Raw genomic sequence first — 16,726 nt, 5'->3', positions numbered from 1 at the left:
TGAATCATTGTGTATAATTTAAAACTAAAGTTAGGTAAGATGATAACCTTAGTATTTTGTCATTGCAGTGATATTTCTTTTGAATGAATGGACACAAGCATAATTTTTATTGAAGATATTACCTGAATTATAAACACATTAGTGATTTGTAACATCCATATAAAAACTTAAATCTAGGACATATTATGCAGTGTCAAAAAATTGAATTTAAATAATTTATTTAGATTGCTTTTGATAGCTACTGTCTCTGCTTTTATCCAGTCTTGGGCTTTTAATCTTGCGTACGTAACAAGACTTTTTAGAAATAGAGCATGTTAAATTTTGCATGTTGGTTAGAAATAGAACTAATGAGAAGGAGAGACTTTAAATAGTGAAAATGGGTAGTATTTACAATAGTCTCTTACTTAAATGACTTTGTTTTCTATGGATCATATTTTGTTTTAGTTAACATTTATAGCGCCCAGCTTTCTTGTCAGTAATATTGTCAACAGCAAGCGCACTAGTACTCTACAAGATATAGTTTTATTGATAATTTCCCTTTACATGTATTTGTTTATGCTAGCTTTGTGGCTTGTATTGTATTTTGAATAAATGCTAAGTTTTGCAAGTTACTAAATTTGCTACCATTCTTGAGAATGTTATTTTTTGCTGCTTGTTGTGAAAGTTACAGCAAAATATCAGAATCTCTGTGAGAAATGGAAAGCAAGAAATAAGTATTTCACTTATATAACTTTTTCATTCTTTAAAAAATTTTTATATTGGGAGTCCTTTTCTCCTAAGGGTCCGTGATGGTGTCATCTTCAGAATCTATAAAGACTTAGCTTTTCAAGGGCAATAACAAGGGCAATAGAAGGGCAATAACATATATCCTACAGGATTAAAAAACTTTCACTTTTGAATTCAAGTACAATAAATTTAGTATTATCTAAAGAAAAGTTTTAATTGATTTTATTAAAGCAGTTGTCAGACATATCAATATTACCTTCCTTCAGAAATGCCCTGAATTAAATATCTTTTGAATTGACTGGAAAATAAATATAAATTCATTTAAAGGTGAATTAAAAAATAATTTTTGTAGACTTTTTATTATTCAGTAATTTTAAATGCTTTTTTAAACATATTTGCTTTTTATATTTTTATTATATGGGATATGTAGTATTGGAGCTAATATTGTGCATTTTAAAATGAAAGTATTAGTCATTTTTTAATTGTTTGTTTTGGTTGCTCTTCTAAAGGTAACCCACAATCAAGAAAATGTGTTTGATCTGCAGTGGATGGAAGTGACTGATATGTCTCAGGAGGAAATAGAACCACTCTTGAAAAATATGGCATTGCATCTAAAAAGACTTATAGATGAGAGAGATGAACATTCAGAGGTTTGTAAATTTGTTTCAGTATATTACCTGAGTTTGCTTTCCCAAAAAAACAGTAGAATTCAGAGATACTTCAGAATTGATACTCCTCTGTTTCTTAATAAAGTACTATATGTCCTTTTTTGTGTGCAATACGGAACCAGAACGGACATGTAAGAGCCCCAGATTGCTAGTAAACAGATTGCAATTAGATTTTCTTTTCTTTTTTCCTTTTAAATTATTATTCTGATTTTGTTCCTATGTGTGTTTTAAGTCATCCCCGTAGCTCTAGCAACAGTACAAAAGTGTGAAACTGAAAATGTCGTTGATGTAAATGGAAAAATCATTGCCTTGATGCATAAGAATTTGCTTAAGGTTAATTTCTTAGTTTTATTGCCATATGAGGTTGAAAAATAAGTGTTAATAAAAGAAGAATAACAGGTGTTCTGAATAAAATGTCCCACAAAAGTTCTCAAATTTTTGTAGTTAGTATAATGAGGTGTGATTTTTAAAAAGAGAATTATTATGAGCTCTTTTAAGGAAGAACTTTGCTTTTTAAAAAGAGTGAAATTGCTCCAGATTTTTTGCCTGCACTCACTGAAAGCAGCTTATAATTTTTAGAGGAGTCTAGACTTCAGTGCATGTGGGTGATGAGTAATATTTTCTTAATAGCAGCCTAAAGTACTCTGCCATTCAGGGAAATGTATAGCTTTCATCATTTGTTCCATTTACATGGAGTCAGATTTGAGCCTATTTATAGAGAATTTGATTACTCTTGGGACAAATGAAAGACTACATAGAAGAAATTTCTAAAGATTTATTTTTCTGAACAAAACTTTCACGTCTTTTTAGAGTATATTCAATTCTGATGAGAATTTTCAGTTTCTCTTCAGGCATTTAAAAAGAAGAAAATATAGGAAATAAAGAAATATTTTAGAGCAACAATTACATTTTTTAAAAAGCTAAGATAGCCCAAAGGAAGGAAAGAGTGAATTGAAAAAAATCCCTACTATATATTACCAAACTTACTGAGTTCTGTTTCATTTTTCAATCTGATTTTTGAACCATGTGCTGTATTTTTATTTTAGTTTCTTCTCACTACTTTACTCATTTTCTAGAACATTCTTCTGTATTTCAAGATATTAAAAGTATTTTGATAAGGTGTCCTCCAACTTCTGAGGCATTACTTCTGAAAATCTATACTTTGATTTTGTATGATTGATAGACATGTAAAATTGATCTCACATGCACTGACTAATATGGGATGGAGTACGTTGGAGAAATGTGAACAGAATACTTGTTATTACATGATCTGTGTTAAAACTAAAAGGAATAATAAACACTAAATAGAGTGATTGTTTGAAAAACCTTTTAAAATCCTGCCTGATTAGCCATTTTGGTTGAATTTGTTCTTCTAACAAGGAAAAAAAAAGTGGTTGCGTTCTCTTGAATAAGGTATTCAGGAAACAAGTTGCTAGCTGGTTTCAAACCAATTCTCTGGGGAAAATTTTCAAGTTGGGTCACCAGTGGACTAATTAGAAAAGATAATTTAAAATAATTATGAAATACTAAACAAATGTAACACTATGTAAGTATAATAATTCTGTATCATTTAATTTGATTAAAACAAATTCTTATTTAGATTTTCTTTTTAACTTTTTAAATTTTGGTTGCTCTTTTGTCATAATTGTTTCACTTCAATCTAGAAAGTATAATTTGGTCACCCTGTGTTTAATTACTCTTCACTTTTTTATTAATGTTGTGGAACAATGATCTCTTCAGTCCTTTCCCTTTACTAAACACCAAGTAGGAGATTTTAATGAATTTAAAATATCTTTACTGTCACTGTTTATTTTATGCCAAGCTTTGTATTATAAGTTTATCATATACTCTTATTCTGCACAATCACCCCATTTTATAGGTGAAGATACTTGAAATCAAAGGAGTTAAATAACTCCAATGCTTGTGTTCCTAACCATTATAATGCCTTTTGCCTAAATTAATGAGTGTGCTGTGTATATCTCTGATTCTTTTCCTCAGTGAGTTCTATAAGTAAAATTATTAGATCACCTGAATTTTTTTCTTAGCATTGATGTATCTTTTTATGTTCATTCTTCAACATCTATTAATAAATACCTTCTTTTTAGCAAGATCTTGAGTACTTGGGAGCAACAAACTGACAAACGTTCAGAAAAGAACCAAAGATTGTGACAATCAAATAAGGAAGTTATTTTAATAAAATTACTAACTGTAATAAAATTTTCAAAATGATAAGTACCAAAAAAGACATACATCTAAATACTATAGGAATTTACTGAAGGAAGATGTTACTTGCAACTGCTAGTGGAATGTCCAGACTTGGAAGGTTCAGAGAAGGCTTATTTAATTAAAGTTATACTTTAATGATATTTCCTGTCAGATTATTTGGAAAATGTTCAGAGGACTTCAGCTTAAGAAACTACCACCATTAGAGAAAAATCAAAGTGTTGACATAATACTTAATAGAAAACACGTTTGGATACTCTTTATTCTTAGTAAAAGGTTTCTTTCCTATTTTTCTTTTTTAAAAAGATTTTTCAGGCCATAGTTCTTTTGTACTCTTTTCATTGGCTTCTGGAAGCTCTTGATAGCTCCATTTTACCACCTAGTCAGTTCAAATGTAGTATATGTCTTCAGTACTTATTCTTGAGTTCTCCATTTTGTGAATCAGTTAAATAATTTTGAGCAGTTCTTTTTGTGTTCAGTACTATGCTGGATAAGATGATAGATACAAAGGAGGTATAAGAGATTGTGTCTGGTTTACTGAAAAAAACTATATTGCAAATGAAAAACAAAAGGTAGCATAATTAAATTGTAATTTATTTGTACATGAAAAAAATATTTATTAAACACTTAGTATATGTGGTACTATTGTTAGAGTTAGGAGATGTTGAAGGCAAGATGGAAGATAATTGAGATAGTAAGAAAATATACAAATAAAAGTTGACTCCATGAAGATTGAGCCTCAGCTACTATGAAGAGTAGTGATACTTTTCACAGTGGATAGCATAAAGTTGTGTGAGTGAACACATAAACTACTTTTCAAAAAGTAGCATTGCAAGAGAAATAGAAGGGTAGTAAGATGGAAATGTGATTTTTTCCCCCTATATGGAGGAAACTTGTATATCTTTGAAGAACAAGGAGGAAGAAAGCCAATTGAAAGTGTTATAGAACTAAGGAATATGTGTTATGAGCAAGAGATACATAAAAATGGAGGAGTTAAGACTCTCTGGTGGTTTTGTTTCTTTGACAAGTTGGAGGAGAGGTCATTTGTTGGAAGTGATGATGGCTATTTGCAGTTGGAGGCTTAGTAAAGAAAAGGGAATATATTTACAGTAGCAATTGTTGGAGAATTTGCCTGGAAATCAGCAAGATTTTCAATAAAAGGATTGATGGGCATTGGAAAGAGCTTAATTGAAAATGGATGGCAACGGGGTGGCAGGTTAGCTCAGTTGGTTAGAGCATGGTGCTAATAACACCAAGGTTGCCGGTTCAGTCCCCGTATGGACCACTGTGAGCTGCACCCTCCGTAAAAAAAAAAAAAAGAAAATGAATGGCAAGATCTGAGTTAGGGCTGTGTATTTTGTTTTGTTTGTTTTTCCGTAAGAGTTCTTTATCACCTTGGAGCCGGAATGGGAAAACAAAACAAAAAAAAACACAAAAAACTGATGGTTGGTAAGGAAAAATGATACTATGTTAGAGTCAAATTTGAATTCCTGTTGTACTATTAGTTGTGTGACTTTGGTTAAGTTATTTAATCTATATGAACCTCAGTTTCCTTACGTCTAAAATAGACCTAATAATACTCTATTGCAGATTATAGTATTAGATGAAATCTTGTTGGAAAATTTCCTAGCCAGAAGTTCTATAAATATTAGTCCTCCCTTTTCTTCCCCGAAGAGTGAGCCATAGCCAAAGATAGCTAGGTACTGTTAAATTAGAAAGTAAGGGTGATGTTTAAGGTCCTAATTGTAGTTCCAGGCTGAGTAGGAACTCTATAGTAGCCAGGAAAAATCTGTCTGGCTGGGCAAAAAGGGCAGTTGAATGATTAAAGGTTCAGGCATAGGTTTAGTGACATGGGAATAATGCTAATAAAGGAGGCATTGCACAAAAGAGGAATAGTTCCCTCACTGATTAAGCCTGTACATATCAAATACTGAGTGGATGTGGAGTTGTAGAGAGAAAAGGAATTTGGAAATCACATTCTGTGATTTATCAATAAACACAGGAATCTGTGCAAGCAATAGTTGGATAGACCTTCTCATTCAGGTGCTGAAATATATTCCAAAGATAAAGAAATGAATTCTGATGGGAGGTTTAAAAAAATAAAAGAAGAGGAAAAATAATGATTCATTGAGGGTGATATAAGACTTGGTGATGAAAAACAAGGATGGTGATTTCATGGTCCCATGGTGGTAATCCCACCCATTTTATCTGGAATAGAAGGACAGTTGAAATTGCTGTAGAAGACAGTTTCTGTTTGCCTGAGAAGTTTGGGGGAAAAGCTGAGAAATTGGTTTAGAATAAGAGAATTTTCCAATAAAAGGAAAATTACGGGAATAGAGCAAATATGATTGAGTGAGGTACATGTAGGTTAAAAAGCCCTTAAAGTTTAGATTTAGGATAAATAGAGGGAGATTTGTGTCCCATGGAGGGTCTCTAGAGAAAAGAGTAAAAGAAGCACTGAGATGGGAAGCAGATTGGAACTACTATAGCAGAGAAAGAGAGCGTATAGGGTATGGAGTCAAGAGACTGGCCTGGAGTCTTGACATTGCTACCAGCTAATTGTCTGATCATGGACAAATCAGTGTCTGTGCCTCCGTTACCTTACCTACAGAATTAAGAGATTGAACTTAACTTCTGAGGTTCTGTTTGGTCTCTCTGAGTCCCTGTTTACAATTCCAGTGCATTGTTGTCCAGTTCTGCCATGATGGCAAGATTGTATTGCTGCACTGTCCAAAAAGTAACCACTAGCTACATGTGGCTGTTATACACTTGAAATGTGGCTAGTGTGATTAAGGAACTATCTTTCTAACTTTTTAAATTTTTACTTAAATAGCCGCTTGTCTACTGGCTACCATATTGGACAGCATAGTTGTAGACATAATCACTCTTGGATTAATTTCTTTTCTATGTCAACAAGTCTTCTGTGACTTTCCAACCATTGCCATCTGGTCTACTTATTTTACCACAATTGATTTTGTTAAAAACTAAGAAAGGGCGGCTGGTTAGCTCAGTTGGTTAGAGCATGGTGCTTTTAACAACATTGCCGGTTCGATCCCCACATGGGCCACTGTGAGCTGCGCCCTCCACAACTAGATTGAAACAACTACTTGACTTGGAGCTGATAGGTCCTGGGAAACCACACTTAAAATAAAAAAAATAAAAAACTAAGAAAAAAGTATTAAGTCTTCTATTGTTATCTACTAAATAGCTTATCCATGAACTATTGAACCAAACTTTTAAAAATGACAGCTAAATATGATGAAGTTAAGATATTTTGATGAATCTTTTTCGATATTGTATAGTACCTAGTAGACTCAGTGAATAGTGTTGATGTGTTGAGTTCTTTGATATGTAGAATACTAAAAGTGATTCTGTGTTTATTTCCACATTTCCTCAGACTATTATAGAACTCTCTGAAGAACGAGATGGTCTTCATTTCCTACCCCATGCCTCTTCATCTGCACAATCACCCTGTGGTTCTCCAGGCATGAAACGAACAGAAAGTCGACAACATCTGTCAGTGGAACTGGCAGATGCCAAGGCCAAGATAAGAAGGCTTCGGCAGGAATTGTAAGTTGCTTATTTTCAAGGCTGATTGAATTTATATGGTCACAAAGGTTACCTAAACAATATTTTTAGTCGTATGGTATATGGATAGTAGTTCCCAATTGCTAACCCATGTCAAGTTTTTACTAGTTTTTGCCAAAATGAGAAAAATTAGGAGACTGGCATAAGGCATAAAGTTTTTCAAATGCTTAATCTTACCAGTTTAAAGGATGCCCTTTATTCTGGTTTTATGTTCGTCCTATGTGTCTAGTGTTAAAATGTCTTTCTTTTATAAAATAATGTTATTCCTTGGCAAATTGGGATCTGCTTAATTTTTTTTATTTTTACATTCTTAAAATCGAAATCCTGGCAACCACTGGTGCAGATCAATAAGTTTAGTTAGCTCTTTTAAAATTAATGTTATAAAAGATCGAATTGTTGGCATTTGGTATTACAAAAAATTAATTTTGTGTGTGTGTCTCCTGCATTGAGTAATTGAAATGCCTGATTCATGTACTTAGAGATGGTAAATATTCAGATTGGTTAGTGCTGGTGAAATTTATTTAACTTGCAAAGATCATTGCAGAAAAGTCAGTATAAATGTCACATAGGCATTCCTTGGTGAATCACATGTGAAGATATGACCAATCTCTGCTGGAGACTTACTTTGCACTTTGAAAAGAACAAAGGATTTTTGTGTTTTTGACTTTTTCCTTTTTTGGTTTGTTTTCCTAGAATTTGGGTTTTACAGTGTAGATTTTAAATTTAAAGCCACAATCTAGCAATTAAGTTTATTTACTGATTATTTAAAGTCGTTGGTTTAAGAAAGTGATTGAATATGCAAGGTAGAAAAAAATATAGTCTATAGAAAAATTTGAAAACAAAAAAATACAGCTTTCATTGTGGATGTCTGCATTATTATATATCTATTGAAGTGAACACGCCCAGGATATTCTATAAACAGCTGCACCAGGAAAATTAGGGAAGAGATTGCTGTTATTAGTTTGACTGGCAGTTAATGGATAGCCTAAACAGTGAACACTAGTTCATTCCATATAATTTAGCACAATCTTCTCCAGTCTTTAGATAAAGCATGCAATTAGAGCTGCAGTAATGGTTGTGAATTCATTTATCATTTTGCACTAAATTAGAATTTGATTTTAAATAAAATTTACTTGGCCATGGAGTGTATTAAAATTCCAGACAACCTAAAGAGAATGATAAAGTTTGGTTTCATATGCTGATTGGAAAAAATGAATATTTTAAATAAATAAATAAATAAATATTCCAAATATAGCAACTATTCCTATTAATTATCATCAGATACCATATAATGTCTTTGTTGTCCTTTGAAAATATGTTTCCTTGTTGGATTTCTTCTATTAACATTTGTTTTAAGTCTTTTTGCTGGGACAGATCTTTACTAAAGTGATGAAGTATGGAAGACAGGATGGATAAAAATAGTTCAGGTTGCCGTAGACCTAATGGAAATAAATAATTGTAATGAGAACATACAAATTAACTAATTACATACTTATGGGTGGTATAACATAATAAAATTGCTTTTGATTTATTAACATACAGAATAAAAATATTGGCAATTTGGTTGGAAGAAGTAATTCCTTATAAATTTTATTTTTATGCAGTAGTTAACACTACCAAAAACTTTATTAAATTTTCTGTCTCCATTGGTACTAAGTTTTCAAAGAGGTTTTTTTTTTTTTAAAAAAAAAAAGAAATTGTTCTGTTTTTAAATAACAGCTTTTGTTGAGATATAATTCACATATCAGGAAATTTAACCTTTTAAAGTATACAGTTTAGTGATTTTTAATATATAGAGTAGAGCAACCATCATACACTATCTAATTGCAAGACATTTTCTTCACCCCAAAAAGGAACCCCATACCTATTAGCAGTCACTCCCTATCCATCTTTGCCCTGACTCCTGGCAAACACTAATATACTTTCTTTTTTCATGGGTTTGCCTATTCTGGACATTTCATATAAATGGAATCATGCATGATGTGGTCTTTTATGATTGGCTTCTTTCACTTAGCATAATGTTATTAAGGTTCATCCAAGTTGTAGTGTTTATCAGTACTTCATTCCTTTTTTATGGTTGAAAAAGATTCCATTATATGGATAGACCACATTTTGGTTGCTGACTTACCAGTTGATGGGGCATTTGGATTGTTTACTTTTTTTGGCTCTTATGTATAATGCTCCTGTGAACATTCATGTGCACATGTTTGTGTGGACATACGTTTTCAGTTCTATAGGGTGTATACCAAGGAGTAGAAATGCTGGGTCATGAGGTAGTTCTGTTTAACCTTTTGAGGAACTGTCACTATTTGGTTGCACCATTTTACATTTCCACCAGCAACATATGAAGGCACCAGTTTCTCCATATCTTCACCAATATCTATTATTATCCACCATCTTGGTTATAGCCATCCTAGTGGGAAGTGATATCTCATTGTGGTTTTGACTTGCATTTCACTGATGACTAATGATGTTGAGCATCTTTTTCTGTGCTTATTGGCCATTTAAATATTTTTTTTGGAGAAATGTCTATTCAGATCCTTTGTCCATTTTTAAATTGACTTATGAGGTACATTTTTAAGCAGATCAGTGAAGTAATATGAAACAAAGTGTATTCAAAGTCTGTGTAGCCTGCAGTTGAAACCCACAGGAGTTTTTGTCACTCCTGAGTTAGGAGACAAAAGGGAGTGGTATCAGGAATATAGATAGTCACATTTCCATTGATGTTAGACATTAACTAGGTTGAAAATGCTCAATTATGTATTCTAAGCAGAGGGACGTGCAACAAGTTCAATAGGGTATAAGGAAGGGTAATGAAGTTGAAAATGAAGTGGATATGTGGATGGTCATATATGCAGTACTCAGAAATTTGGGCTTTAAACAGTGGGGACCAACTGAAGTTTTTTGCATAGTTACAAGATCAGATTTATGTTTTAATAAAGAGATACTAGCCTAGTGGCTGACTCTTAGTAAGTGTCCAAATAGAAAAAATAAATTCTGGTGGCAGTGTGAAAGTGGAGTGAAGGACAGTCCAGGCAAGAAGTGGTGTGGGCCTGATTTAAGATTGTAACAATGAAGTTGGAAAGGAGATAAGGGAGAAGGCAGGGTCTTTGATATAATTCCTAGTTTGCTATAGTCATGGTCTATTTGAATAGTGATGCTGTTTACTTGTAATATAAGAGAGAGGAATAAGATTAAGCTAAAAGACAAATTTAGCTTTTGATATCTTTAGTTTGAGGTACCCTAGAAATATCTCTCTGGAGACGATCATTGGATTATTGACTCTCTGGTCTGTAACACATAATACAAATTTGGGGTCACTAGAATACTGATGCAGAATAATATGCAGCAGCTAAGTAGTTGCAACCTTGGGAGTGGATAAGACTGTCCAGGAGAAGGTGAAGAATGAGAACGATGTAATTTGAAGAACACAAACATTAAAAAGGTATTTAAGTAGTTATGGGCAGACTTTACCTTTTATTAGCCATGTTACTGTTTTTTCATCCATAAAATGAGACTTATAATATGTACTGTAGAGAGATACAGCATATGATCAAGCTCATTAGCTTTAGATGTATACTGCCTGAGTGTGGATCCTGGCTCAACATTTCTTAACTGAGTGATTGTGGCCAAGTTACTTAATCTCTATAAAGCTGCTTGGTTTCCTAGCCTATTGAGTAGGAATAATAATTGTGCCTACTGTAGGATTGTTGTGTGAGGTAAATATGTAAAGTGAACAATGTCTAGTACATAAATGCTCAATAAATGTAAGCTGCTATCACTGCTATTATTTCTTTAGAGGGCTCTTGTAAGGATTCTGTGCTTGGGAAAGTGTCAAGTGCCTAGCAAAATTACTTAGCACAGATAATGAGAGCTTGATAATTGTTCGCCAGAAGATGGGCCCAAAACATGAAATCAGCAAAAGGGTCAGAGAATTAATATGTGAAGAAGTAGGAAACCTAAGCGTGTGAAGTCATAGAAGCTAAAGGAGAGAGAGTGTCAGGAGGAAGAATGAAGTTAACTGTGTTAAACTCTCTAGAAAGACCAGAAAATAATCCACTGTATTTGGCAATAAGGAGGTAATTGACTATGAAAAACAATGTCATCTGGGAGGTGTGGATGGAAGCCTTTTTCCTGTAGATAAAATGTTAAGTGGATGCACAAAGGGAATTACTTTATTAATGAAGCTTGAACTTCTGGATAACTCCTTTTAGAAAACTTATTTAAATTTACATCTCACTTCCACCAAGTGACTTTCAGATGGGTTAAAGAGCTAAATATAAAAAGTGAAATACTTGACTTGGAGTTGATGAGTCCTGGAAAAACACACTTAAAATAAATAAAAGTTAAAAAAAAAAAAAAAGAAAGAATCCTGAAAGAACCAAAAATATTTAGATGAGTATATATTTGTTCTCTAGGTAGGGAAGAGCTTTACACAAAAGTAAAAGAAGTATTTATAAAAGGTAGTTGCTCTAGTTGTATAAAAAATGTTAAGTATATGAACAACCAGAAAAAAATAAGCAAAATTAAAAGCATTGACAATATTCCTTAGAAAATGAAACATAGAATTTTCCTATAACCCTGCAATTCCATTCCTAGTTATATCCCCCCAAAATTTAAAACAGGGACTCAAACAGATTCTTGTATGCCATTGTTCATAGCAGTGTCATTCACAATAGCCAAAAGGTGAAAACAACGCAAGTGTCCATGAATGAGTAAACAAAATGTGATATAGGCATATGATGGAATATTATTCAGCCAAAAAAGGGATGAAATTTTGATACCTGCTACAAAATAGATGGAAAACAATTTGCTAAGTGAGAAACCAAATACAAAAGAACAAATATTGTATGATTCTACTTAAATAAAATATCTTTAATAGGCAAATTCAGAGAGAAAGAAAGTAAATTAGAGGTAGGGGCTGGAGGAATTGGACAGTTATTGCTTACTGGGTACAGAGTTTGTGTTTGGAGTGATTAAAAGTTTTGAGAATGATAGTAGTGATAGTTTAACAACATTGTAAATGTAATTAATGCCACTGAATTGTACACTTAAAAATGGTTAAAATTGCACTTTTATGTTATATAATGTTATCACAGTAAAAAATAGAATTTGTTTATAACTTTTTAAAGAACGTTCAAGTATCTATAAAGAAATACTTGTAAGAAATATCTGGTACAAGCATAAGAAAACAAAACTATCCTTTCCTAGTATTCAAATAAATGCAAATTAGAACAGTGATAGCACTTTTCAGTTGTTAAATTGTTACAAATATAGGCACTTTTATCCTCTGCTGTTGCATTATAAATTGATAATGACCTTTCTGGAGGGCAGTTTGACAGTGTATGTCTAGTACCTTTAAACCTGTAATGTACTTTTAGAAATATGTTCTGAAATACACATGGTTTTACGTATAATGAATTCATTTACAAAAACAATGTTTATTATAGTGAAAAATGAGTCCACTTAAGTAAATTCATTATGGTTCCTCTACCAAAGGGAGTATTTCTCCATTAAAAATTACGATTTTGAAAAATGTATGGGTATGAGGCGAGGTCAACAGCAGATGGGTTTCTACAATGAACATTTACTTTTTTTTTTTATTAAAGAACAGGGTGGAAAAGTAGAGATAGTGAGTGAAAACGTTACTTGGAGGAGCTTGACTCTGAAGGGGAGATAGAAAATGGGAGTTAGAAGTAAAGCAGTGTAAAGAGAAAGATAGAAATTTAAAGATGTTTATAGACTTCAGGGAAGAAACCAATAGAGTTGTAAATATTTTAGGCATCTGGCAGTGTATAATTTCCTATCAGCCATTGTAAATGTTGAAAATAGTTAGGAGACCCTTATAAGTTTCAGACACAGATAGTACTTCCATGCCTAAAAACTCTCTAGCTTATTTGTCTTTGACTATGCAGTGAGGGAGAGATGGAGAAAGAGAAAGGAGAATGAGAATGGGGGATGTCAGGAAAAATGAAGAGAGAGAAACTATTTTATGAACTAAGAGGATGTTAATCATTAAGGTTCACCTTTGCAGAACTTTAGGGGGAGTTTGATAGATGGTAACTAATCATATGAATTCCTAATACCATTTCTTTGTCTTTTTCCCCTGGGTTGGAGTCACGGCTAATACTGTGTTCAACTAGATACTTAATACTGATAATACATTTGTATTAATGCAGATGATGATCATAGTTTTTTAAAGCAGTAAGCTTATGCTTTAATAAATATATTTGCATTTAAGGGAGGAAAAGACTGAACAGTTGCTGGACTGTAAACAAGAACTTGAGCAAATGGAAATAGAACTAAAAAGGCTGCAGCAAGAGGTTTGTACCTGGAACTTATATAGGACTAATAAGTAATCGGGAATTGGTTTTTCTCCGTATAATTTATAACCTTTACCTTAATGCTTTATGCATTTAACTGAGACCTAAAGAGATCTTATGCCTTTTCAGTTTTTGTCTTCAGCAATGTCACAGCCAAAGTGGAAATCAAGGTCTTTGGACTTTTCTTTATTCTACATCAGTGCTATTTAAACTTTGCTAAGATTCAGAGGAGGTTCTTAGAACTGGGACAGTTATAAGTTTCTCTTTTTTTATATAATTGGCTTCTGTGGACTTGGAAGCTGGAACAAGGAACAACTCTACTATAAATTATACTGCATATGTGTATCTCCCTAGGTCTCTACTTTCTGATAGTGCTTTGTGTTAACTTGTATATGAGAGAATGCTTTTTAATTTTCCATTCTTTCCTACTAATAAGATCAAACCCTTTTACTTTAAAAAATTTTTGTTTTACTAAAGCTTTGTCTTTTTCATCTTGAACCAAAATTGTTTAAGAATTCACTTCTTTTAAGTGTTAGCAGAGCCATTGTTCCTTTGTTGTCCCTCCCCTCACCCATCGAGCAGATGCAGGCAGGTGCCATATCTGAGTCTACATCAACCTGGCTAACATATTTCTCCCCACCCTGTTGATTCTCTGAAACCTTACCCCACCCAACTTGCAGGTCCACCCAGCCATTTCCAGTGGCTTTAACATGTCTCGTCTCATGCTGAAGACTTTCCTAAAATCTGTCAAAGGTTCACAAACCCCAAACAAGCAGCATCTGGCCTTGGCATGCCCCAAGCCTGGCACTATTGGCGGCTGGTCTCTGTTTGTAGCTTTTCCTATCCCAGGTACCTCCAAACCTAGCACAAGTGGCAGCCATCTGCAGATCACTTTGTAGCTCATACCAAATGGCAGCAGGCAGTGCACAGGCAGTGGCTGACATTTGCCTGCACCAGAGCCCCTCCTAAGAGACCTCAAAACCAACACACCTGGTGGCCACCTTCAGACCACACCAGAGCACCATGCAACACCTCTACAAACGACACACCCAAAAGACGAACTCAGCAGGCACCAGAGCACTACTAAATTGAGTCTATCTCCACAGGGTCAGCCTCTGCACAACAGCTCCTCTACTATAGTTACAGCCAGTTCTTATAACTAGTGAGTCTGAGGGTCAACACTGATATGCAAACAGCAACCAAGGCTCAACTACAACAGGAGGGCACACACAATCCACACAAGGGAGACACCTGGAGTACGCAGCTCAGGTGACCAGAGAGACTATTCCACTGGGCCCTGCAGGACACCTACTAAATAGAGCCACTCAACTAAGACTGGGAGACATAGAAGCTCTACCTAATACATAGAAACAAACACAGGGAGGCAGCTAAAATTTTGGGACACAAGAAACGTGTCCCAAATAAAAGAGCAGAACAAAGGTCCAGAAAAAGAGCTAAACAAAATGGAGACAAGCAATCTACCAGACGCAGCATTCAAAACACTGGTTATAAGGATGCTCATTGATCTCAGGGAGAACTTCAACAAAGAGATAGGAAACAAACAAAAAAAATGCAGATAGAAAATATAAAGAACCAGTCAGAAAAAAAGAAGACAATAACTGATATGAAGAATACATTAGAAGGAATCAGCAGTAGATTAGGTTAAGCAGAAGATCAAGTCAGCGATTTGGAAGATAAGGTAGCAGAAAACACCCAATCAGAAAAGCGAAAAGAAAAAAGAATCTATAAAAATGAGGATAGTTTAAGGGGCTGCTGGGACATCAAGCATAACAAAATTTGCATGAGAGGGGTACAAGAAGGAGAAGAGCAAGAGTGAGGAATTGAAAACCTGTTTGAAGAAATAATGATAGAAAACTTTCCTATCCTAGTGAAGGAAATAGACATACAAACCCAGAAAGCACAGAGAGTCCCAAACAAGATGAACTCAAAGAGACCTACACCATACGTCATAATTAAAATGCCAAAGATTAAAGACAAAGAGAGACTAAAAGCAGCAAGAGAAAAACAGTTACCTACAGGGGAGCTCCCATAAGACTCTCAGCTGTTTTCTCAACAGAAACTTTGCAGGCCAGAGGATATTGGCATGAAATATTCAAAGTGATGAAAAGCAAGGGCCAACAACCAATGATACTTTGTCTAGCAGAGCTATCATTTAGAAACAAAGGAGTGGTAAAGAGCGTCCAAAAAAGCTAAAGGAGTTCATCACCACCAAACCAGTATTACAAGAAATGTTAAAGGAACTTCTTTAAGGAGAAGAAGGGGGGCGGGAGGGAGAAGATAAAAAATGGAAGTAATAAGGTCAGAAGCATGGTGGCATGAGGGGTCCCCTTGACCTTTCCCCTTGAAGATACAAGTTAAACAGCTGTAATTCAACAAAGGATTCCCTGCACAACACACAAACACATCTGAGATATCCATACAATGAAACATATGAAGGTGGGTGAATTGGGGCAAATGGGAGGAGGCAAGGGAGAAGAGCAGAGACTGGTGCCAGAGACACAACCCAGAGCTCTGTGGGTCTTGGAAGAGGGAAGGATTCAGACTTCAGGTATACTCTCTGAGGCCCTGAGCATTCCTGCATGAGTGATCAGCATATAACACAGCTAAACCCAGCTCTTGGGGCAGAGGCAGAATAAAGAAGTGCGACAGCTGTGTGTTAGCGGCCGACATTGCCAGGCAAGGCAGAAAAACAAAGCTACGGAGCCTGGCCACCTCCCTTCACTCTCCCAGAATTCTCCTCCCTGCACCGTCTCAGAGCTAGCAGTGGACCTCAGAAGAAACAGTAGCAGTGAGGGTCAGGTTACAAACCAGAATATCTACAGCTCTGAGAACTGGAGAGACAGTTCCTGAGCGACAGTTGCACACTGTGGCTAATCCCAGTGAAAAGGTTGGAGATACAGAGGAGGCAGCTGAGGTCTGGCAGTCACCATTACTGGGAGGAGAGCAAAGCCAAAAACACCAACGACCTCTCCCAGCTCACCCTGCCCCCACCCTTAGTAGCTGATCCCAGCTGGGGCACTTTAGACAGGTCAGGAAGTGCAACTCTGCATCTGGCTGCAGGAGCCTCATTGGGATTTCAGGGACTTACAACCCCATTGACAACCAAATTCTCCCACAGGGGTGGTGCTGAGACCAAGGTGACCTGTATTCCATGACCAGGGAATACAAGGGATCTCC

The 16,726-nt window shown here is 34.8% G+C and overlaps 1 protein-coding gene across 5 annotated transcripts in view; it reads left to right on the top strand.

Moving 5' to 3' along the window:
• Positions 1–16,726, top strand: part of CCDC88A (coiled-coil domain containing 88A) — a 117,110-nt gene that overhangs the window by 44,083 nt on the left and 56,301 nt on the right. For all 5 annotated transcript variants that reach the window (XM_019719705.2, XM_019719694.2, XM_019719699.2 and 2 more), the window contains exons 7-9: positions 1,236–1,376; positions 7,015–7,187; positions 13,447–13,528. In XM_019719705.2, coding sequence (XP_019575264.2) covers positions 1,236–1,376; positions 7,015–7,187; positions 13,447–13,528 — 396 coding nt within the window. The remainder of the gene's footprint in view (positions 1–1,235; positions 1,377–7,014; positions 7,188–13,446; positions 13,529–16,726) is intronic.

The sequence above is a fragment of the Rhinolophus sinicus genome, linkage group LG05, assembly GCF_036562045.2.
Source record: "Rhinolophus sinicus isolate RSC01 linkage group LG05, ASM3656204v1, whole genome shotgun sequence".
Lineage (NCBI taxonomy): Eukaryota > Metazoa > Chordata > Mammalia > Chiroptera > Rhinolophidae > Rhinolophus > Rhinolophus sinicus.
Note: the sequence above shows the minus strand (reverse complement) of the source record. Positions and strands in the feature narration are given on the sequence as shown.